Below are 24,207 nucleotides of genomic sequence, written 5' to 3' on the forward strand. Positions count from 1 at the left end.
CCTAACATCTGTCTCAGGCTGGGAAATGCATCCTCAAAGATATTCCTTCTCTAAATCATTTGTACAAATACTATTGCTGTATTTTTGTGTTCTCACAACATTTACAAGATAGAAGCATTGGACTTTTTTTCTGAAGGTTCTCCAATATCGACCCCTAGTCCATCTCCGCTACCTCGTACCCCAACCTCCACTCCGGTGCACATGAAGCAAGGCTCTGCTAGTTCAGTCATTAATAACCCGTATGTTGTTGTGGACAAGCCTGGACAGATGGTTGGAGCAGCAGCCACAAGCACAGGTGTGTAGTGTGATCAAAGAAGGCAGTGACTTAGTCTTACCCATCCAATTTGCTCTCCCTTTTAAGTGATGACTGCAATAACTGCGTTTCAGTCTGTTCTGTTACAAGAGTACTCAGCAAAGGAAGAGTGGTGGTGCTGCTTAAGTGTCCTGGAGCATGGTTGAGGGTATGGTGGAGCTTAACATGACTGACTCCCTTCAGGGAACAGCACGTAGTGTAAGCCTGAAGTGAATTCATAGATCTCTATTCAGAGAGAGCCTGATCTGTACAGCCAAAAGGGAAGGGGAGTTGAGGTTGTGATGAACGGAGGTTTTAAACAGAAATGGCACGCGGGTGCTTGGGTGAGGACTCTGTCTTGGGCATGGGCAAAGAGCATGGGGAGCTGGCAGCAACTTACGGGTCTAGTCCTAAGTCCTGTGCTGTAAGTGTGTTGAAGTGGTTGATAGAGCCAGGTTACCAGGAGAACAGAGGTTAGTTCTTGTTGCTGCTCTCAACTTGTAGGTGGTCTGAATGCAGCCAGTGTGGATTCCTCTAACTGGGTTCCCTTGGTGCATTGAAAGGGGACAGAAGCCTAGGGCCAGGAGGGGAAGAGCACTGAACCCCAGGAGACTGGGTGATGGCTGTGGTAGTCAACTGCTAATCTGTGTGGAAGTGCTGGAGGAAAAATCACTCAAAAGCCATTTATGTGTTACAACTTGTGGCCAAGAATGGCTTTCTAAGAGCACACTTGTTTGTGGATGTGTGTGCTTACCAGCATCTCAGAATGGTTCTGCAGAGCTGTGTGTTGAGCTGCAGTGTCCGTGTGACACAAAGTGGTTGTTGTGCACGGCTGTAAAAATGCAAAAATAGATCTCTTGGTAATGTTCCCTTTTCTGTGAGGGAACACAGCTGCCATGTTGTGCACATTTTAATTTCATCACAGGGGGATTTAGGAGGGAAAGCACAGCTGAATGTTTTAAGTGTGTTTTGGGTCTTTCTTGGTAATGCTGAAGCTTTTTTACCAGTAGGGCTTTTCATTTTGCTTTTCTCCTGTTTCTTCCTTTACCTTCAGCCTGACTGTCTGTTCTGCATACGTGGTTTGTCATGGTTTGGGTAACTTTCGTATTCTCATAGTAGTGATTTTTGCACAGAGGATAGATCTGTAGAAGTACCAGGTGGTTTGGACGTGCAAGTCTGAATGCCACTAAAGGTGCACTTTCCCACTACATCAGTGTTATTTAAGTACAGACTGGCCTGAAAGAAACTGCCTGCTGTCTCTCCTTCCCCTTGTATTCCTGCCACTTCCCTTTATCCTACATCAGCCAAATCAGATCAGCAGCAGAGCAGGAAATTAATACCTTCCCCTCCCCAAACTGTTTTGTTGTCGGATAGCCACGTCACCAGACCCCATGTGGAACAAGGGGAATGTGGGACTGGGCTTTGGGAGCTGGGTGGGATTGAGGGTAATGCGTATGGACAAAGTCACCAGGATGTTTTTTGATAAAACTGCTGATCATATTTAAAAAAGGACTAAGGTGTGAAACTTCATGTTTTGTGTAAGCCAGACTTTATAAATCCCATTGTTTTGAGAAATGGCTGCACAGTTTACTTTTAAATGTAAGTGCAGTTTGTAAAACAACCGTGTGAGAGACTATGACTGTGTTTTCATGTGTGAGCTGTGGCATCTCTTAAACAAATGGAGCTACAAAATCAAACCTGCAGCAGTAACCAAAGTGCTGCTAAGTAGCAACAGGTTGTATTCATACCCTAATAATACAGGGCCAGTTCAGCGCTGACCTTTTGTGCCCGAACTCCCCCACCCATCTCAGGTGCAGGAGGAGGGCAGTGCTGTGGCACAATTTTTCAGGAGCAGCATTCTTTAGCCACAGGAGCCTGTCTTTGTTCTTCGTTTTTAGTTCTTCCTCTTCCCTGCCTTGCTCTGTCCTTTCCTCTGGTTACTCCTCACCCAGTGTCCCTCCTTTTCTGACCTTCCTTTTTCCTCCCAGTTTCCTTCAAACCTTCCCAACACCAGTGTTTAAGGCTAGCGTAGGTTCAGAGGGTTTCTGGGCAGTGGAGGGAGCTATGTTTGCATCAGCAGATTCTGCCTGAATTCTCACTAGTAGCTGCTATGCTCACTTATCCAGGAGTTACTTGACCCTTTGCAGCAGAGAGCTCTGAGTGGACAGGGAGTTGTCTGGGGTGTGGATCCTGTATGTGAAAATTGTGCAGGAGCATCACGGAGCCACGTTGGGTTTTAGAGCCACCTGGGGGGAAGTACAAGTGAGAAACTCTTAACAAACACTGCAGTCTCCTTTTTCATTTCATACAGGTGATGGAGACAAAGACCTAATACATTTGTAATGAAAATTGATTTGTTTTGTGCCCATGCTAACTCCCACTGATGTACCGACCTCGTTATGTGTACCTCAGGGGCAATATAGATTCGGCTCTTACCTGAAATCTGCTTTATTTCCCGATGCACAGGGAGCCCAACCAGCAAACTGACAAATGTTTGTCAGGCTTCTCACAGAACTGGATCTCCTGTATCAAAGACCCATGGGAGCGGCTTTGTAACCTCAGCTGTCAAGGTAATGTTCTTATTAGGTGTATACTTTCTGTTTAAAACCCAGCTTCCTATTCAGTAGGGCTTTTTAGTATTATAAATTCTACATTTCAGGCAACTCTTTTGGTCCTCATTTCATATGAGGATTTACTCAAACAGCTGTACCCATGAGAACGTGGTGGTTATACAAGATGATAGCGTTGATTCATGCAGCTCTAATTAAACTTGCCTACTCCTCTGTTTAAAGGCACCATTTTTTTGCTATTCTACAAGGAAATCTGTAAAGGGCATAGCTCGCAAAATGTCTTATCTGTCAAAAGAGCTCTTCTCTGACTGACTTTGATCTTTTTCACTCTGTTAGTGACAGTATATGATTAAACCAGAGGTGCCTACCTCAAAACCTCCACTTGGCTCATTATCTTGTGCAGCAGCTTTTCCTAGCAGCCTGAAAATAGGTCATTTAATGGCTTTACAACTTCCTACATTTAGAAAAACGTTCATGTAAACAGTAGAGTAACTGAATGTATAAACAAACAGTGATGAATAAGGTTCACGCTTCTAGCTGCAAAGCCCCAAAGGTATGGAGCTGAATTATCTCAGATAAAACCTCTCCCACGTCTTGCACAAGGAACGATATTTCTGTCAGGCAAGTGGCGTCAGTGAGGTTCTTTCTGAAAGCATCTGGTGGGTGTGCTGCTGAAAACAGGAGCGTTTCCCTGTCTCTGAGTCACAAGAATGTTAGTCCTGGATATGGTGGGGAAGGGGTGGAGGTTTTTCAGTCAGCCTGCGGAGAGCAAATGGTTTCACATTTGGAACTGAAATGCGTCCTACATCTGTTAAGAAAAATGTGTTGACAATTGCTCTCGGGAGCAATTACTTTGGAGTAGCATTTTAAATGTCAGGTGTGCAGCTGGCTATTCTGCTTTTTAAGAGCCTGGATGTTAAGGATTTCACTTAACGTTAAAAAAAAAAACAAAAACAAAAGATTTATTTTTCACTGATGTGGGACAGTTCTTTCTATAAGGTTTTAAGAGAGTCAAAGTAGGCACATATCATTAATTTTAAAATTACTTCCGCCTGTGTTCCTTTAGGCACTTTAAAATGCCCAATATACATGCTGCTCTTGAAAAGTCTGGTTGTGCCTCTGAACTTATCTTCACACCTTTTCCTGTTTGCTAGCAGTTGTGTAGCTATGTGGTGAACCAGAGCAAACAATTCCTCTGGTTGAAAAAGAACCTATTTTCAGCTGTGTGTCAGCACAAGGAAGATGGTAGGAGCATTGGTTTAGAGTCCGAGGCCTTTTTGGTCATGATCCAACCCCAGGATGGACTAAGTAGTTGTGAAACCGGTCTCAGAGTTCACGTTGCTTGTAAAAGAGTACAATTATTTTAATTAAGCAAAACATAAGGCCAGACTTCCTCAGATGCACGTGATGCCTCAACCAGCCTCGGATTAAGGAATGACAGATGCACCATTTTGCAGGTGTAGAAATGTTTTTTTTTATTCCATGTAGGTAGGTAGCCTCACTGTTTGTGCCAATTCATGAGTTCTGCCTGAGAAGATTGTGCTATCAGTATCTGAGATAGTTTTGCTTGCAGATTAAATTGGATATATATTTTTTTGTTGTTCTCCATAACTTGTTTCTTCTCAGATACTCTTCTCTTTCTGAGATCGGGCATAGATTGGCAGAGTGGTTGAGGAGACAGGGTCATCTGGAGACCATGCAGTGCGACTTCTCTGCCCAGAGCAGGGTTAAGTTAGACCAGGTTATGCACAAATGTGTCCAGTTGGGTTTTGAGTATCTACAAGGCTGGAGAGGCCACAGCCTCTCTCAGCAGCCTGTTCCAGTGTTCAATCACCATAAAAAAAAAAAAAAAAAGGGGGGGGACGGGGGGACAGGAAGAAAGAGGTTTTCCTTATGTTTAAACAGAATTTCTTGCATTTCAATTCATGCCCATTGACTCTTGTCCTTTCATTGCATACTATTAAGCTCTGTCATCTTCACACCCTCCCGCAGGTATTTATTGCTCATCGATAAGATGCTCACCCAGACTTCCCGTCTCAAGGCTAAAATAGGCCAATTATTAGCCTGCCTTAATTTTGCAGCTCTGAAATGCTTTGTATAAAAAGCTGCTGGGGGACACACGTTGATTTCTTTTATTTGTGTATGATATGGTAAGAAACAGTTACTGCTGTTGGAGATACAATCTAGAAAACAAATTTTAATTAAGCAAATTGTATTAAATAAATTATATTCTTGTTACATAAATGTTGACTGATTTTTTGAAATGGCTTATTTGTACAGGTAATTATTTGGGATTGCCCAGCTTGTCCATGCTACCCTCTGTTACTAATGACTTGTTTTCTTTCTTTTGTTGGATGTTTCACCATTTTTTTTTGGCCACATCTTCCTATTTGCAGCAGGAGGATTCCCTGTTTGCCACCATGCCACCCCTTTGTCCCATTGGGAGTCATTCCAAGGTGCAAAGCCCCAAATCAGTCACTGGAGGACTTGGAGCTTTTACAAAGGTATTCCTCTTGGCTTTTGTGCCTGGACAAGGAGCACAGTATTAGCATTTCATGCTAACTTTTGCCACAGACTGTATAACTTCCAGTGCATGTAAAACTTAACTGGAACCAATGTGTCTTGCTGCCGAGGGCTCTCTATCACCTCTCAAAAGATGTATTTTGACTTCTTTTCCTGTGGCTCTGCTGTTCCTGTGGTCTTTCTTTTCATCATCTCTTTCATCCTTTCTTGTTTTTTCTTTGAATCACTGTCATATTGAGGCTGTTTTTTAAAGTTATTTTTTGGTGGGATACAGAAAAGTAGTCAGTAGAAGATATGTCAGGAGTTTCTAACAAAATGTTCTAGTGATTTCTGAGTGTCAGATGTTGCCATGTGTGTGTACATTTCCCTAAATGTTACCATACTGAATTTAAGGCTTTAGGCAATATTTGGTGATTCGGCTAAAAAGTTAAAAAAAAAAAAAAAAAAAAAAATGCTTCCTACTAGTTACAGTATCTACAGCAGTCTACCAAAAAAAAAAAAAAAAAAGCAAACAAACAAAAAAAAATCAACGGCCTTTCCTGAGTTGCTGATTTTGGTGATTTAGGTTTAGTGATTTTAGGTTTGGTGATTTAGATTTAGGGCCTGTTCCAGAGAAATACGTTGTCATGTCAAGCTACACACAAGAGAGTAATATGGTCTTTAACCAGTTACAGTATATACATCTGGTTATATCTACACCTATAATATTAGCTATAATTTTGCAAGATAGAGGGGAAAAAAAAGGGGTTTATAACATGTTCTGAGCAGGAAAATACTTAGGTATTTGAAACCTTAAAGTGTTCTGGTTCCTTCCTGAGATGGAGATGTTAGTGATGTTAGTATGTGAGTAGAACCAATAGTTGTAGTATTATTACCACTGTCTGTGGTTCTTTAATTTCTGTAAGCGCCTTTCAAATTTGGAATGCTCTGTAAGTACAGACCCGCCGCACACTTTTGTGCTGGGAGCAGCCCTCATGTTAGGTTTGGGAGGTGAGTTAGAGTTCCCTTGATGGTGTGTGAGAACCACATCTGAGTTACTGGCTGTTGTCTGTAAGAAAGGGCACACAGGCTGTTCCAGAAATGACTCCCAGTCATTTAGAGTTGCTTGTTACTTTTTTTTTTTCTGTTGTGGTGGCATTATTTATTTTTTTTCTTCATATCTAAAAGGTGATAATAAAGCAGGAACCAGGAGAGCTGCCCCAGCAACCCCAGCTACCAGCAACAGCGACAGCCCCGCAGACCTCTGTGCAGCAGTATGTCACTGTAAAAGGAAGCCACATGTTAGCCTTGTCACCGCAAAAGCCAGTTGTGAGCACAGGCGAGGGGACGGTACAGTCTAAGGTATGAGGCACTTGGGCATCTTTGGGTTGGTGCAGGCCATCTGTCGGGTAGTTTCATTGCAACACCTCGTGCTTGTCCTCGGGGCGTGGGGTTAGTTCCATCTCAGAAAGAGGCAGGGGCACCCCGACTGGCTAGTTTCCTCCTGTGCACAGAGTGGCTCATGCTTAGCTTTTGTCCTTGAGAAGGGAGCAGAGTGAGCAGGCACTATTGCATTTTGTTGTTCGGGGAAAACATCTCCCATCTCTGTCTAGCCCATTGCAACAGTGGGGTGGAGGTGGTTTTGAACTGGATCCTGACAACCCAGAAAGTTGGCTGCCATCATCAGCTCTTGATGAAATTCATCCAGGTCTCTCTGTAACAGGAGGTGAATTCTTTCCTTGGACATCATGCCTGCAACAAAAAAAAGAGCAGGATAAATAAGGGGTAGGGGTCAGGGCTGGGATAGAGCCAGTGTAAGGTGGAAGCAATCCTACCTGAGTGATTGCAGTGCTGCCGTGACGGGTGACGCAGCATCTCAGAAGACATCAAAAATGTTCAGTAACAAGATGACAGAGGTTTATAGCATGTTCTGAGCAGGAAAATATGTACGTATTTGAAACCTTAACGTGTTCTGTCTCCTTTCTGAGATGGAGATGTTAGTGATGTCAGAAGTTCTCTCCCTTCTTGCCTATTTGCGTGATAGATACGGTGAAATCATGTGCTGAGCACAAGGGACTACATATGGAGGGCTGAATTTTGCATAAGTAAATACATATTTGCATTTTCAACAGTTCATTGACTGTTTGAGCAGGTATGCAAACTCTGTGTTTGCCTGTGGATATTGTCAACAGACAAAATTGAAGCACTTGGCAGGTTCTAATTTGAGGCCATAGTTTTCCCAGGGAGTCTGTTCCTATGAATGTGTTGAAACTAAATCTTTGGATTTCTTTATTTCACCAAGGCAAGCCTTATCCTCAGTTGGAACAAATCTGCTGTTTATATATCAGAGAAAAATGAAATTGCTCTGTAATTTGAATGTACTCAGTCTTCTGTAGTTACTCTGAAATCCTGACTGTGTTTAACAGTTTATTGCCTTTTACCTGGAGCTGGCCTCTTGCCAATCTAATTTTGTTTCAGAATGCATAGCCTTTATACATGAGTAGACATGTAGAAAGCATCCTGAAATGTCTAGAGATGGAGGTAGCATACCAGCTAGATTTCAAGTGGTTCCTCTTGCAAGAAGCACATCACCCAATACTTATTTGTTGCAGGTTGTTGGCGTTCCAGTTGGTTCTGCTTTACAGTCGACAGTGAAACAGGCGGTGGCTATCAGTGGTGGCCAGATACTTGTGGCAAAATCTAGTTCTTCAGTAGCAAAGGCTGTTGGTCCAAAACAGGTTGTGACTCAAGGTGTAGCCAAAGCCATCGTGAGTGGAGGTGGAGGAACAATTGTTGCTCAGCCTGTGCAGACTATAACAAAGGCGCAAGTTGCTTCCACAGGTGCTCAGAAAAGTACATCTCAAGGATCAGGTAGAGTAATTTTATACCTTGTTAATGGCTCATGATGGCTCTATAATGATTCTTTCAACTTTAAAATAATTGTTTGATGGTAAAGCTTGACAATGAATAGGAAATTCTATGGAAATTCAGGCTGACTGAGGCTAGTGTGGTAATAATCACAGAATCTGAACTCATTAACTGTAAGGGAAGAGAGCACAAGTACTTCACAACACGCAGTGTTCTTTGAGTAGAGTACACAGTTTGGTCAGACCTGCAGATGGCCCTCACTTACATTGGTAGGGGGTGTTTGAGGTGTCCTGGGGCATGGAGATCACCGGGATATGCTGGGGAATGTGCTAGACACCTGGTGGACTTTCACGGAGCCAGGTCTCATACTTTTGACCAGCATTGTGGTCTTTGGATGTTCAAAGGAACTCTTGAACCCAACAAACAAAAGTCAAACTGTTCTTCCTGCATCTTCATATCTTCCCCTATGCTTACAGTTATGGGAATGTGGGCAGAAGCCCCCAGCCTGCTTGTGTGCGCCGCTGGCTTTAGCTGCACGTCTCAGCTCAGACCCTGGACAGTTTGAAGGGTACTGTGTGGCTTCTAGACTCAAGCCTGCAAACCCCACCACTGTGCTTCTTTAGCCTGCGGCCATAAGTACTGCACACTGAGGTTTTTTTCAGACCTGTTTAATGTGTTTGTGCGTCACTGGTGGAGTTAATCTCAGTTAGGCCAGCTAAGCATGGATTATCAAAGGCTAGATCACTCCCAGTACTTTCATTCTGTGCAGACTTCATTGCGTACTGGCCTCTGCAAGCAGTAATTTTTTTCTTTTTATTCCTTCTTTCTAGTCATGGCTACGCTGCAGTTACCAGCCACCAACCTGGCAAACTTGGCAAACTTGCCACCGGGCACCAAACTGTACCTCACCACCAACAGCAAGAATCCTTCCGGGAAAGGAAAACTGCTTCTGATACCCCAAGGAGCCATACTGAGAGCCACAAATAATGCTAGTTAGTCTTACAGGGAAATCTAATGCCTTAAATAATGTAATCACTATGTAATTAATATGTTTGGGTTTTTTGCTATAATGCATCCTGGTACTGTGAAAGTCAATAATGGGATGGGGGTTCTTTGTTCGCAACAACACAGTACATGGAGCTAAAAAGCTGAGATGTCAAAAGTGTCTTCCATCTTAGATGAAACTGCTTTACATTCAGGGTTCCCATGTCTTACTATTTGTGCTGAAAGCAGACTAACTTTCCCCATAATTCACAGTGAAAGATTGCCTTCATTGTACAATGATGCTTTCTCTGCGGGGAGACAACTGCGTTTTCATAATGTAGAACTGAGCTGGATTTGAATGCAGTTGTGAAATCTATTTATAAGTAATGGAAAGAGACCCTGGAAAAACTAGAAACGTAATAAGCTAGCTTTGAAAAGGACAAGTTAACTGTATCTAGAATGATGGAAAGAAATAGATTTGAATATTGATAAAAGGCTTGACCCCAAGTTGACACCAGCAGAAACGCTTTGTTGGTAATGGGCTTATGAATCAAACTTGCTGTGAAATACCTGGAGAACAGCACTGCAAAAATACTTCAAATGAGCAGTATTTTTTCTGCAGTGTGCTCTTGCATTGTGTAGCTTAAGAAAAGGTTGGTTGTGGGACATGGCTTAGTAGGTAATACTGGTGGTAGGGGGATGGTTGGACCAGATGATTTTGGAGGTCTTTTCCAACCTTTATGATTCTATAGGAAAAGAATACGGCAGGTTTGGGACTGTGTAGATATAGAGTTTTGTTGTGAGCCTTCCCCAGAATGTCTCTGTTTTTGGGGCTGGGTTTTAACATGGGAGATGGATTGGGTGCAAGGTGTTTGCTCATAGTTCTGATACTGACACTGGGGAGGAGAGATTATTCAGCTTAATATATAAGAAGGTAGATACCAGCAGCATAGCTCGTATTTGAAGTATTTCCAGAGCTTCTGCTGCAGATTCATAACCTGCAAAAGACTGATTAGAAACAGTTTACCTGTTGGACAGTGTTTTCTTCAATAGAAATCTCACATCAGCCTGAAATGAGCTTTTCATGCCCACCAGTCCTTACTCCCCCCTTATCTCCTTTTGTTCATGGTATTTGCTGACCTATAAGAGGGCACAGCAGTGCTTCTGAACTGTGCTGTACTGGGAAATTACGGTGTTTGTGCCTGGATATTACTCGGTTACATAATGTGTTACAGCAAGCATCTTGCAAGCAGTTCTCAATTATTTGTGTACACAGGGATTCTTCAGCAACTGACATTGTCTGGTTACCAAAGAGCCTTTTGTCCTGGTTACAGGTCTCCAGTCTGGTTCTTCTACAAATAGTGGAGGAGGAGGAACCCAAAGCACAAGCAGTAACTTGTCACAGCACCTCACCTATACATCCTACATCCTGAAGCAGACACCCCAGGTCAGTAGCATAAGCATATTAATAGAAGCAGTTCAGTTTTTCAGGCTGCAGTGGATCTCTCTAGCAACCCTTGCCTTTTTCTCCTCTGCCAGGTATCTGCTTTACCACTTGCTTATAGCTATTTGCACATATCTGCACCTTACCTCCCCTTACAGGGTGGGACTCCCTCAGGGCTTGGCGCCTTGTGGGCTGAGAAAGTAGCATGGAGCACTTTCTCAGGGCAAGTAGTGGGTGGTGAAATAAGAGCCTATGATGGCACGGGAGCAAGGTCTCCACACTAGGAGAGGTGATAAGACTAATAATAGTAGAAAATCCATCTTACATAATAGGATACATGGAAGTTCTAGGAAAGCTTTATAGATAGGGGAATAAAGGAGAGTTATTAGAGAGAAATAGCAAGGCTGAGAAAGGAAGAAAAATGATAAAACAGAAGATTGTGTGAAGGGATCCATGTTTGACTGTAGGTGAATGAAGAGAAAAGAGCAACAACTAAATAAGGATGTGAAATAGAAAGGGATGCAAGGCTTCAGATGGTAGGTTGTTAGTGGATGCCTCTGAGTATATAGGGAACCGTAGCTTTTTCACCTTTACCTTTGTGTTCGAAAGTTTTCTGCACCGAGATAGCTATGTCTAGCTCTGGGTGCAGAATCCTCCATTGTAATTAACAATTATTTAATTAACAATAAAAGCTAATTAACAAAAAAGTAAAAGTAATTAACAATAATAATTTTAGAAGACAATGTTTTGGGGCACTGGCATGCTTTCTGCCCTTGGAAGGTGGACAGAGAAGGAGACTTCCTTTCAGTAGTGTTGCCAAAGATGAGGACTTCAGATTTTTTTTTGTCTTCTTTAATTCAAGTGTTTGTGATTATGCAGTACAGAAAGAATGTCAAAAGCCTGCTTAATGTATTATTTTGCATCACTGAATACCTGCAGATGTTGCTGTTCCTCTACAGCTGCAGGCTGTAGCAGTATTGTCACTCTTAGATTTCTGTTGACTCTTAACTGTGGTTTCAAACGCTGACCTCCCTGACTTATTTCTGGAGCAGGGCACCTTTCTGGTTGGCCAACCGTCTCCTCAAAGTTCTGGGAAGCAGCTGACGCCAGCATCTGTTGTTCAGGGCAATGTCGGAGTTGGAACGTCTTCCACGCAAGGACAAGCATTAAAAGTGATAACTGGACAGAAAACGGCTTTATTTACACAGGTAACTTGCAAATGATGTGTTTCTCTTACTGGTCAGCATTTTGACAGATAAAGTATAGGAACCACAATTGCACGTTATGAGAGCTTCCCCTTTTGTAGTCAGTTTTTTCTTTGTACAGTTACAGTTATGGCTGCACTATGAAAGCATACAAAGATGTACTTTTATATGTAGATATTGGACCACAGTTTTCCAGTGTTCTCAAAGTGGGTCATTTATAAGCTTAGGCTGCTAGTTTTTAAATGTGCTCCAGGATTTTTTAACGATAGAGTATTAAAGGAGTGAATACAGATAAATGTAAAAATGTGCTTAAATATTTGAACCTTAGAAATGAATCACCTGTTACGTCTCTTAGAAAATTTTGGCCTTGGTCATCTTGAGATCACTCAAGAGACCTTTCTTTTCTGAATTTGTCCCTGTGAAACTCAAACTCCAGTTCCAGAAAACTGTCCAAAATTCTAAATCAGTAGGCTTTAAAACAAAAAAAACAAAAAAAACAAAAACAACAAAAAAAAAAACCCTCTCTACAGCTTGATAAATTTGAATTTGAGGTAATCATTGTGTTCCAACTATTCTTGTCCCTGAAAAAAGTATTTTTAAAATATTTCCCAGTAATATAAGAAGCATTCATCTTGTTTTTTAAACAAGCAAACAAAAAACAACAGATACAGTATTGATATTGTTTATCCTATGCTGGATTTATTTTCCAAGGCTGCACCTGGTGGACAGGCATCACTGATGAAAATATCGGATGGGTCTCTGAAATCAGTGCCTGCCTCATCCCAGCTCTCCAAACCTGGTACCACTGTGCTGAGAGTATCAGGAGGTGTTATCACCACAGCTGCTGCTGCTCCTGCCGTGGCCCTTCCCACAAATGGGGTGGCCCAGGTGAGAAACAACCTTGCCAACATACTAGGAGATGATATTTGCACTGTACCCAGTATAATCCCCAAGAAAGGTTGACTTCTGCTTTACAATCTGTTAGTGGTTTTTCTTCCAGTCAGCATTGTTGGTTTATCTGCCTTTTAGTTGTTTTCTGGTTCTGTGTACAAAACTAACTCCTTTGCAGATTAGTTGCTTGTTGTTCTACATAAACTATGTAAAGAAGCAAGGGAAGAAGGGAAACTTAAAACTTGCACTTCTTAGCTTTTAAAATTCAGGTAGGCAGGAAAAGCTTTATCTGAAACAGCTTTTGTAGTCATACAGATGAGATTTTTGGACTACCTGGCTTTTAAACACCAAATCTGTCACTAGCACAAAAATTTGCAGAAGAATGTAAAATGCCTGAAGATCTGCATCCAGTAGGCCAGTGAAAGCCAACAGTACTTAGGGTGTAGATTGTTCCTCTGAGATCATAGACTCAACGATGTTCAGTGCCCAATCTGTTGTGAATAGGCTTCATGGTGGCCAAGGTTCAGGGTCCTTTGGTTCTGACCGCATTCAACGGATGTCACTCCTCCCTACCCCTGAGGAGTCCTAACAGTGCAGCGTAGGAATGGGGTGCTTTGCCATGAAGTGAGGTTGAAAGTAAATCGTTTGTGTTCCTGGAGTGAGGGGGGCATGCAGCCATGTGTCCAGCTGGTACAGGTTGTCCACCAGGAGTGGAGATAGAGTTCATCAGGTGGGGATGAGGCAGTGAAGAGGAAAGTGTGTTCACTGGGAGGCTTTCCCAACTTTCCCAACCTTCCTGCTTTTCCCTATGGGGAGGCAAAGGTTTAAACAAGTTGAGAGTTGAGGCCATGCTTCCCTTAGAGAGCTGAACCCTGGCACACACAGCACATATTGGTGAAAATACTGAAATTTGCTTTAAATGCTACTTATTCTGTACAGCTCTCAGTGAAGCTGCAGAGGTTCCAATTTTCCATCCAACCTCGTTATCCCAAAATCACCGCCATCACCTGACTTCCCAATGACAGTTATTAGCACCCTGTTGGCCTTCCTATCCCTGCCTAGGGCACACAGCAGCCAGGACACCAGGATCTGCCTGGGGACTGAGCTGATGAGTGTCAAAGAGGTTGTGGCTAACGTTGTGAGATATCTCATCTGGAGTTTTGCTTGCTGGAGTTAACGGACCTAGCTCCAGGTACCATCGCAGCAGTTGTGGTAGCGGTTCCTGAGTGCACAATTTCATGTTATTTCTGCTTTAAATAGTCTCCATTCTCTGTGTATCATATTGTTGTATATCGTTGTATATGGGCTTTTTGATAAATGCTTGTAAATTTCTTTCTTCTTAGTGATAGAAAAACAGAGTCCTGCTTTTTCTATTTCTAGATATTCTATCCTGTGTTTATTGCTGAATCATCTGTGAAATTACAAAGAATTGTTATCACTGTCTTCCTCTTTCATGCAGCAAATAGATAATGCAGGTTCCAGTTCATCATCTTCTGGAGCTCCTACAGCAAAAACGTCTGGACAACAGCAAATCTGTGTAAACCAGAGCCAGTCTACTTCATCAGTAGTGAATAAGACTGCTACTTCCACTGTTGTAAGTGTTGCTTCTCTGGTGACTACACCAACGCCTGTGACTGGAAAAGCTGCAGTATCAGGTATTCTCCCTTCATGCCTTTCCTACAGAAAGTTAAGATTGTGTACAAGTTCTTTAGATGTCTTCATTGTGAAAGGAAGAACGTGGAAGCATCTGCCTTTGTGAACGGGTGAAAGTAGAGTCATGCTTTCTAAAATAGGATAACTTTTGGCTTAGCCAAAGAGATGTGTAAATAATTTGGCATCCTAATACAGTGCATTGACTGCATCTGATACAAGTAACAGTGCAAGTTGCCTACTGGTATTGGAGAGGGATTTTAGGTTTTCATGCCAAATCCTCTGCAGAGGATGCATTCTGCCTCTTCAAGGTATCAGAGGTACTATAAACTTGATTCAGTTTGTGAAAGTGAACTGCCACTGAAGTTGGAGAAGTTGCATAAGCAGAATTTGGCTCTGAGACTTTGCATCTGCTCTTTTTGGCTTGGAAAAAGAGAGGTTTTGATTTAAGGAAAATGAACATTTTGAAGTCATAATCCGTTGAGTACAGCAAAGTGGATTTGATCTGGAATCTTTCAACTTAATAAAGATAGAGCAATAAAGAGGAATGCCTCTAGGTAGAGGGGTGTTTTCCTTATTCAGTTTTATAGTCTCCCAGTATATTTTGTATTACAGAGAGCAAATATAGCAGGTTTAATATTAGTATCATGAGTTAACATTAGACATCTTCATTTTGACTTCTAATTTACCTGCTGGTATGTCATAGTCATTTGAAATGGCTCCTTACTAAGTGGCAACAAAACAAAAAAGAAAAAGAGAAAGTAAAGTGACATGGAGCCAACCTAACAGTCTCTTTTTAAAGCAGCTCTTCTCATTGCCGTTGTACACAGTGTTCCAAACTCATCCTTTCCTCATCACATTGTGTTTTCCAAAGCTTGAAAATAAACAACACAAGCTGTTAAGACTGCTGCAATTCTGCAATAAGCAGTTGAGTATTTTCTTCTTTCCAAACAAAGCAGCAAGAGTTTTTGTTAGAAATATACCATTCCAAATAGCTTTCCGATTAAGGCTGCCATATATAAGAATATCATCTAGATATTTTTTTAAATCTGAGACACTGACTTCATTATTAAAAGCAAATTCAAGGATCCCAAAAGAAGCAATTGCTATAAAACATGTTATTTCAGTGTTGGAGGGGGAAATACTATGTTAGAATTCTTGAGATCTGTATTTTTAAAGGCAACTTTTTGAAAAGAATCTCAAATCTTCCTGTTGTTTTGCAATGGGTAGTGTTGCCTCCCTGTCAGGCTAATAGGAATAGTTGCAAATGTCCCTTTCTACTTTCCTTGCAGTTTGGGTCCTTTGCCATGCTGTCCTGACATCTTTGCATCACACAGTTGTGACATCCCCTAAGCCACACTTATAAATGATAACACTTTCTTGAAGTGTGAGAAACTGTTCTGGAAGGAAACTTGTGAAGCCCTGAACACTTAAATACTTGCTGAAGACTGACTGTCCCCAAAGAGAGCTTTGGTTTACTGTTTAACATCCCTAGAAGAGCTGTTTGGGGGCAGTGCATCAAAGAGGAAGCCAGCAGCCACTGAGCTTGAGCATTGTGGTGCTGCGCATTTGAGAAGGCTGGAGGCAGAAGAGGAGGTTTTGCCAAAATGTGTGGCATCAGATACTTAATTCTAAAAATGTATTTTTTTAAATGGATCTTAAATATAAAGTTCTATAATGTTTAAAAATGAACTAGGCTAGCCTTCTTGCCCAGTGTTCATTGTCTAACTGACCAGTGTTACATATCTTTCAAAACCAAGGGACATTTTCATCAGACCTTGCATGTCTGGTACTTGGAAGGCAGTTGTTTCTTAAACAATAGTAATGGCTTGTAAGGGGAATAGAAACTTTCTTGAAACAAATTGTGAGTATAAAATTACCACTGCGAAACTAAGAAGTGCGTTGTTTGCAGTTTTCTAAAACAAAATCTGAATAAAAGTTTATTTAGTCAAAGCATTAAATAAAATTATATAGGAAATAGCCAGTTTACTAATAAAAATGATAAGCCTGGTCCCATATCACAATGTTAGAGTCCTGGTTCTGGTGGTCTGGGATGTCATCACTGTAGGGGTGGGAGCTGGGGGAACAGGAGATGAATGCTCCTCACCCACTGCCCTGTGGTTCAGCTTGGAGCCATATTGGCTTCCACCAAAGTCACTGGGTGCTTCCACTGTTAATGTTGTTAATATCACAATGTCCTGCCTGTTCTTCTAGACTTAACTAAAATCAGTTATTTAACTCAGTCCCCCCTTTAACGTGCTTCATAGCTTGATCAGCCATCCTTATGGATGCATGCACTGAGTGCTTGTAACAGAAAGACATGGGACACTCAGCTCAGGTATATTCTTCATCAGACTGGCTGCACAGGCTTGGGTTCATCATTTAGTTAAAGCATGGTTGATTTTGCTCTGCTAACTGCAGTGGGTGCTACTAAGCTGAGCTGCAGAGGTGAGAGGGGCTGTGTAAGTAGGACAGCTGTCATTCACTGGCTTACCAGATGCTTGAGGAAAGGAGAGGAGAGCTGCGAGTCATGCTCTAAGTGCTTTTGTCTTGTTCTGTTAAGAGTGTTCTGCTCTTCATTTGAGAGGTTTGTTTTCCATCAACTTTTGCTTAAGATTACTTAAGTAATTGGGAACTTGCTTCAAAAACGTCAGAGTGCTGTGCAGCATATAATGCATCTCAGTACTTCAGCAGTCATCCATGTCAGTAAAAATTTAACAGGCAGTTCACTGAACTGTGGCTTGGTAAGACGGTCGCAGTGGTAGCTTACGTGCCATCCTACTTCAGTCAGAAAGGGAGAGAAATAACTGGAGATAAACAAAATGGTGTGTTTTATTTAACATTTTGTCTTCCATTCTTCTTGCAGGGTTGCTAAAAATCCACTCAAATCAGTCTAGTCCACAGCAGGCTGTTCTGACAGTTCCCAGCCAGCTTAAACAGCTCGGTGTAAACACAGCTTCTGGAGGTGTTCAGACTATACTCATGCCTATGAACAAAGGTAAAGGGCAGAGGAGGATGACAGATGGTGTTTGAAAATCCCCTTTGACACAGGGTAGCTCTTCGTCACTGTTGGCATACCTGGTCCAAAGGTTAGAGATAGAAGAAAATGTAGCAAGGAAATTCATCCCTAAACTTTGTGTTGCAAACATTTTATTGCTTCTGAATATGGTTATATGCCAAAGTTTGTTTTTTATTTTTTTAATTTGTTGTCCTTTTTATTTCCTCTCCAGTGATACAGTCACTTTCTACCAGCAAAGTTGCAGCTGTTACAGCTGTCACATCAGCAAGTACAGTTGTCCCGAGTCCATCTACAGCATCCGTTACTAAAGGTAACAAGAAATTTCTCTGTAAGATAAGGACTAGAAATATGCCAGTGCTGCCTTATGCAAGTGGTCTGACTCTGAAATTAGACCTTGTGACTGTGGGTTCCTTTATTTCTGTTGTTAGCAGGGTTTGAATTAATTTACAATGACATCTGGGGACTGGGAAATTTACAGTGACTTCCCCCTCAACAAAGCCAAAAGCATAGGCAAGTACAGAGAGGAAAGAGAATATTCTGAAAAATTACTATTGAGTACTATAAACATCCATCATTTCAATCCATCATTGCAGAAAAGGACAGAGCAGCATGTATTTAATCACAGTCACTGCTGTCCTCAAAATAGTGACAAAGTCCAATTCTTGCAGAATTGCTATGTGTCTTTCCCCTCCCCTGCCTGTCTGTCTGGTCATTCAGCTGGGAACATCTCCTGCTCCTGCCTTGGCAGAGTTCTGTCCTAGATGTGAGAGCTCACTGGTGACAATTTGAAATCCCACTAGTAGCTGAAATTGTTATTAGCTTTCTGTCCAGCTCTTCGTTTAAAGTAAGGCCAGCATACGTTTTTAAGCAGTTCAGTTTAGGTCATGCAGTTATATGCAAAACATCGGCAATTGATGATGTGCATATATATTTTCTAAAAGGGATATCATCATGAGCTTTGGAGGGGGAGCTGGTCATGTTCTGGTGGCATTCCTGCAGTATAGATGAAGCTTATGTTCTTCACAAGGTCAGGTTTGTTCACGTTTAAAGGAGAATGCAAACAATAAATTCAGTGATGTTATTTAATATGTTAGACACTTAGTCTTATTGGAGTCTTACTCAAGACATTATTTATCAAGCTGACGGGTGCTCTTCCTTTTGAAACGTGTTCTGTTTCTTTGAAGTTAAGATGGAGCCTGATTCAACGGGACAGAACTGCAGCTCTGTGGGTACTCAAGAAGGTCAAGCAGCAGTAAAAACAGAAGAGAGTTCAGAACTTGGGAATTACGTTATCAAGTAATTGTTCATTTCTTTGTAAAGATTTCTGGTCTTTGAAACTCCAGGGGAGTTGGAGGAGACTCTAGGGATGTATGCAGCATTGTTAAAAGTTTGACTCAGAAATACAATGTAAAATGTTCTGTTACATACAGCCTTGTATCAGTGCTAATCCTGTTGGATGGTGTTTGTTTCAGGCAGTGTTGCAAGTCTTCCATAATGGATTTGTATTCGGGGCTCCTGGAAAGGGGAGGGGGGCAGAGGGGGAAATAAATAATTGTAGTTGTTTTGGGGTTTGCTAAAATCTCAAGCAGCTAAGATATCCAACACTTGGACAATTCCCATTGTCACTGTGTGTTTTTACTGAGGTCAAACTGTACACAGTGAAATTCAGATTTAAAAGGGAGCATCTGAAATAAGTTGAACTGTCTCTCTTCTTTCCTCTCCAGTCTTCATAAGAACATATACTTCTGTAATTACTTAATATGACAGCTTCTCAGTTCAGAATTGGAATTAGATGATAAATATCATTGGAGTATTTGTTCACTGGATTCTGTGAAGTCCAGTGCCTTATTTGTGATGCTCTTGGAAGTACTTTTCAGTGGTATTTCACCAGAACTCAGTTTGCAAATTTTTGTCTGGAAATTTCTTGTAATGTGTAGGATGTCCTTCTGCTCTTGATTCTTCAGTGGCATATTTCCCAATCTCCATGTTTTGAAAAGCGTTGTCTTGATACATCCCTGTAAACACTATCCTGATGGAAGGTATGTGTAGCAGACAGGAATAAATATCAAGTCACTACACAATGGAAATTGTCTTCATTGCAACTGTATGAAGCAGATGGCCAGAAATGTACTTTCCATCAGTTAAACAGTACGATTGGTTAAGTGAGATTTACCTCAACTCCCATTAGCACAAGTTTTAATGTTAAAGCAAAAGTGCTGGCATCAAATGAGCCACTGAGTGCAACCTTCCTCTATAACAGGAACCTCTCCTTCTTACAGAATTTTAGGAGATAGTCAGCTGATGAGCAGCAGCAGGGACTATAAAGCTTCCCATGCAGTATCCCATGTTCCTACTCTGGGACAGCCTGCACTAATAGGTGCTTCTTACCCCTCAAAAAAACCTTCAGTCTTCAGTTTGTTCAGCTTGACAAATGCAGCTTCACGTGTGGATGCTTCAGCAAGAGGAAGGGCTGCTTGAAATACCTTCTCCAAACTGGGGCATAACGGTTTATCCTCACACTATTACTGCTGTAATGCTTTGGATCTAGGGGCATTAAACCATGTAGCAATTTTGAAACTTTTTGCATCTGATTTATTACTTCCATCAGTATTCTTTATTGTGATTCTCTTTATCCTTTGCAGCATCGAGTATTTGGAGAACATCCAGCAGCTCTTAACAGCAATAGTGAAGAAGGTTCCATTAATTGCTGAAAAAAGTAAGCAGTGCATGAAAAGGCTTTGCTTTGTATTTTCAGTGTATCAACAGAATGCCTCGCATACTCTGTAGCTGAAAAATTAATGAAAAACAGAACGAAATGAAGCCATTCTCCTAGAGAGCTTACTCCGTGGGTTATTCTAAAGACACTTAAAATTAGGTCCTTCCAATAAAGCCAAGTATGCTGTAAGCAGTTAACTTTTTCAATTACAGATAGATTGTATTTCTTCGCATAATGGTTGCGAGTAGGTCCTCATTTTCCCTGGTTTTCTCCTTAGTAGATGTGCTATTTTTTTAATGCCTGGGTTTCAGAGATATTTGCAAATACGATAACAGCTCAATATTGGAATGCATTTTTTTTTTTTTTTTATATGTGTCTATCTCTCTATTTGTCTATCTGTCTTCCAAAGGAAGAGAGTTTGACGAGTAAGACAGACTGAGAGGTCTACATCATTACAGTTCAGGGGCAGGAGAGAAAACTTAAAACAGTCTATAGTCACTGATGTCTGGGTACCCTGACCAAGAATGATGCTGTTTCAGCATCCAAAGAACATTGGGTGCTGCACACCTCTGTGGTGTTCTCCGAGTGAGTGAGCACAACATTTGTATGGCCCTCGAACCTAAAAGCAGAAATGCATTTCCTCCTTCCTCCTCAATAGACAACATTGTAAGCAGGGTGTATTTTATTTCACCTACTAAAATTTAATATTGTTTTTGTCTTTGTGTTTTCTAGGTGAAGATGCAAGCTCTTTTTGTGCCAGTTCAGTGGAACAGTACTACAGTTGGAATATTGGGAAGAGGAGGGCAGCTGAGGTAATCTTCTCCTTTGTTTTATAAGCAGTCATTAGGGACATGAGAGAGGTTTCTGAATTACAGAACCTGCCTTGTTGTTGGTTGTTCTTGTTTTCTGAAGCAGCCCGTTGTATTTTAAATGGAAGCATTCCTTACCACAAGACACACTAATTTCTGCTCAGCTAATGATCCAGTTTATTGTTTGGAGCCTTTCTCAGACAGAAGGGACTCTAAAGGTCACTTTTCAGTTGAATCAAAGTTAGATGCTTCTGGAACATTTTAAAAATCAGAATTTTTGCAAACTGTCCTGTTAACACTTGGTCCTCATCATTCCTCTATGGCATTGTATGGTCTTGTGAATTTTCTGCAATATACTTTGTCCATGTTTTTGTAGGATTGTGGCTGTTTTCTGTAGGAAGAGCATTCAGAGTACTTGTACTGAAATACTATGTCATAGCTTGTCTGTTCACCAAAGACAAATAATTCAGTTAATCTGGATCTTTTTGTGTTCTGGTTGTTATATTTCCTTGTGTTTCTTAACAATTTTATCACCTTGCCATGGACTTTTACAAGGAAGATTGTAAAACTGATTAGATCTGTTGTCACCAACATAAGTGGAAAAAAGACTTTAGCCAAAACTTTAAGAAGCATCTTTTGCTCTAGTGGATTTTTTGCATCTTAAGATGTTATTTGGAAGAGGAAACAGTTCAAGTCAAGGCAAGTGTGCCTGGGCTCCTGTATATTGCTCTTTCTTGAGGTTTTCGTTGCTTGAGAGAGAGTTTAAATGATCTGCCCAGAATTGCCAAAGATAACAGCATTAGGACCATCTCCCACATTTTTATTTTATTTTTTTTACCTTGTCATTCTGACCTCTGGGAAAATCATGTTTCTTTTGTTTTCCTTGCAACCTGCATTGTTGTTCTAGGTCATATCTAGCCTTAAACTCTTCAGCCAATGTGACGAGCTTTTTCTCTTTGGTTTGTCACAGTGGCAACGAGCAATGACAGTGAAGAAGATCCTTCAAGAAATCATAGAGAAGTACCCCAGGTTTCACAACATTACGCCCCTGAAAACAAAGCATGTGGTGCAGTGGTGTCGATGCCATGGCTACACTCCACCTGACCCTGAGACCTTGCGAAATGATGAAGACTCGATTGAGGATGTGCTGACACAGATAGACAGCGAGCCAGGTGAGCAAGCAGGGACAGAAAACTCCTTTTTGCCAAAGGCACTGTTGATTAAATTGTCTCAAGAATGGGTATGCTTCTCCATGTGCTGCCTCTTTAGGAAAGTTTTTTTTGTTTTGTTTTGTTTTTTACTTAGTTCAGTCTGGAATAACAGATATTGAAGACCCTAAGAGCAAGCATACAAGTGAAACTGTCTCTCGTGTCTACAAATACTGATGCTCTGTGGGGCCTCTTCTGGGTTTCATTGTGCTTTGGGGCCCCTGGAGGCCCAGTGTAGGTATTTGTTATGAGAGATGATTCCAGATCTGCAATGCAATCATTTATAAGTGGGTACAGAAAGTCATTATTGGGTAAGCTTAGCCTCTGTTCAAAGACTTACTGTGCAAACAGTGTGAATGAGCTTCAAGTACAAAAGATTGTCTGGCAACAACAGCGTGGAGCACATTGGGCGTTAACTTACCTCCGGAAGTGAAGTGAATTGGCATACATGAAGCTTCATGTGGTGGTAATATGGTAATACAGCTGCTGCATTAGTCCACTAGGCTTAGCTCTGGGATCTCCACAGTCCATTGGAGAATATATTAAACATTCATCTTTAGTTTCATCCATTCTTTTCAGTGAAGCTCCCTTGTTTCACCTTCAGATAATCCCTTTCCCAAAGTTGAATGTTACTCTGTCCTGATTGTACTTGAAGTCCTTGTATTTCACAGAAGTTTGTGATTAGTCTTTGCTAAGCCTGGTCCTGCACTGTAGTTGTTCAAGGAAGCATATATCTACCTTTTAATCTTTCTGTCTAAATAACTAGGTTTGTGTTTATCTTTGAAGAAAACAATCTATTTACTGCTTAGCTTTTCATAAAAGGTTTTTTCTGGTTCATGCTGATCATGCAGAGAAGAGGTTACCCTTTTGTAATTCTATTGGGAATCTGTCTTCTGATTTTTTTTTTTTTAAACAAAACCAAAAAAAAACACCATAATACTCATATAATACTCATCACAGCGTAAAAGGTGAGTTAGTGTTAAATGGTGCCTACATAGTAAAACTTCACATCTCCAAGCAAGTTGAAGAGCATCAGACTGCCTTGCATAGCCAGTTGACAAAAAACTTCTGTAAGAATGTTTAGGAGCCTGGTTTTGTTTGGAGTACAGCCTTCTTGATTGGTGTAGGGGCAGATGAGATAAATAAAGACACAATTAGAAGTCTCTCAGTGACTCTTAGTGTTTCTGTTCATCCATATGTTTGGTAGGAACTGCAAAAATAGCTTCCAATTACCTCAATTTCTTGCCATGTTTTGGGTATGCATCTGTTTGTAAGCAGCTTTCCATAATCTATCATTTGTTTAATTGATTGCTTCTTTTTTAGAATGCCCATCATCTTATAGCAGTGGTGAGGATCTGTGCCGAAAACTAGAGGAGCTACAGCAATTTCTGAAACGAGAACCAGAACATGAAGAGGAAGTAGATGTTCTCAACTTTAGTGAGCCATTAAAAATAAACATTAAAAAAGAACAGGAGGAGAAGCAAGAGGAGATGAAGTTCTATTTGTCTTGCTTGCCCGCATCAGAATTTGTGAGGGACACAGCAGAGAAGGTAATAAGTGAATCATAAAGCTAGTACGAGTTGCTGCTCAGTTGTGGCCTTACATTCATTTAGTTGCCTTTCTTTCATCTTTATGGGCCTCTGGATTCTTTATTAAGGTTTCTGTAAGTGACCTGGATAAATCTGACTTTCTGGTTCATGATGCTCAGCTGGCCAGTGCTGGCAGAAGTGAAGCATGCCAGCTGCTGGGAGATCACTTCAGAGAAGCTGTGTTGCCAAGCTTAGCACCAGAAAAATTGGTCTGGAAAGCCAGAAGCAAGGGGAAGTAAGGGAAAAGAAGCACTGGCATGGAATGCCTCCTGTCCTATCTTGTGAAAGATCTGGGCTTGTTGCCTGGACTGATGCTGATCCTGGAAAGGGGGATGCACTAAAGTTAAGATCCCAGCAAACTTCTCTACTGTTTGGTCATTCCCCTGCACCCACCAACTCAAACTAGGGCAGAAGAAAGGGAGGGAGTGGTCTTCCTTCACAGCAGCAGGAAGGAAAGAGA

At 41.3% G+C, this 24,207-nt stretch overlaps 1 protein-coding gene across 5 annotated transcripts in view; it reads left to right on the top strand.

The window, feature by feature from the left end:
- YEATS2 (YEATS domain containing 2) overlaps window positions 1–24,207 on the top strand; it is a 48,282-nt gene that overhangs the window by 17,750 nt on the left and 6,325 nt on the right. For 2 of the 5 annotated variants that reach the window (XM_082767397.1, XM_082767398.1), the window contains 16 exons: window positions 2,759–2,862; window positions 5,259–5,366; window positions 6,553–6,726; window positions 7,977–8,235; window positions 9,063–9,224; window positions 10,551–10,663; window positions 11,713–11,868; window positions 12,577–12,753; window positions 14,216–14,411; window positions 17,273–17,404; window positions 17,637–17,735; window positions 18,610–18,721; window positions 20,068–20,141; window positions 20,874–20,953; window positions 21,921–22,122; window positions 23,482–23,708. In XM_082767397.1, coding sequence (XP_082623523.1) covers window positions 2,759–2,862; window positions 5,259–5,366; window positions 6,553–6,726; window positions 7,977–8,235; window positions 9,063–9,224; window positions 10,551–10,663; window positions 11,713–11,868; window positions 12,577–12,753; window positions 14,216–14,411; window positions 17,273–17,404; window positions 17,637–17,735; window positions 18,610–18,721; window positions 20,068–20,141; window positions 20,874–20,953; window positions 21,921–22,122; window positions 23,482–23,708 — 2,375 coding nt within the window. Of the gene's footprint in view, window positions 1–136; window positions 296–2,758; window positions 2,863–5,258; window positions 5,367–6,552; window positions 6,727–7,976; window positions 8,236–9,062; window positions 9,225–10,550; window positions 10,664–11,712; window positions 11,869–12,576; window positions 12,754–14,215; window positions 14,412–17,272; window positions 17,405–17,636; window positions 17,736–18,366; window positions 18,419–18,609; window positions 18,722–20,067; window positions 20,142–20,873; window positions 20,954–21,920; window positions 22,123–23,481; window positions 23,709–24,207 lie in introns of those variants that run through there. The other 3 variants (XM_082767395.1, XM_082767396.1, XM_082767399.1) reach the window with 3 other exon arrangements.

This window comes from Aythya marila (genome assembly GCF_965140915.1).
Source record: "Aythya marila genome assembly, chromosome: 9".
Taxonomy (NCBI): domain Eukaryota; kingdom Metazoa; phylum Chordata; class Aves; order Anseriformes; family Anatidae; genus Aythya; species Aythya marila.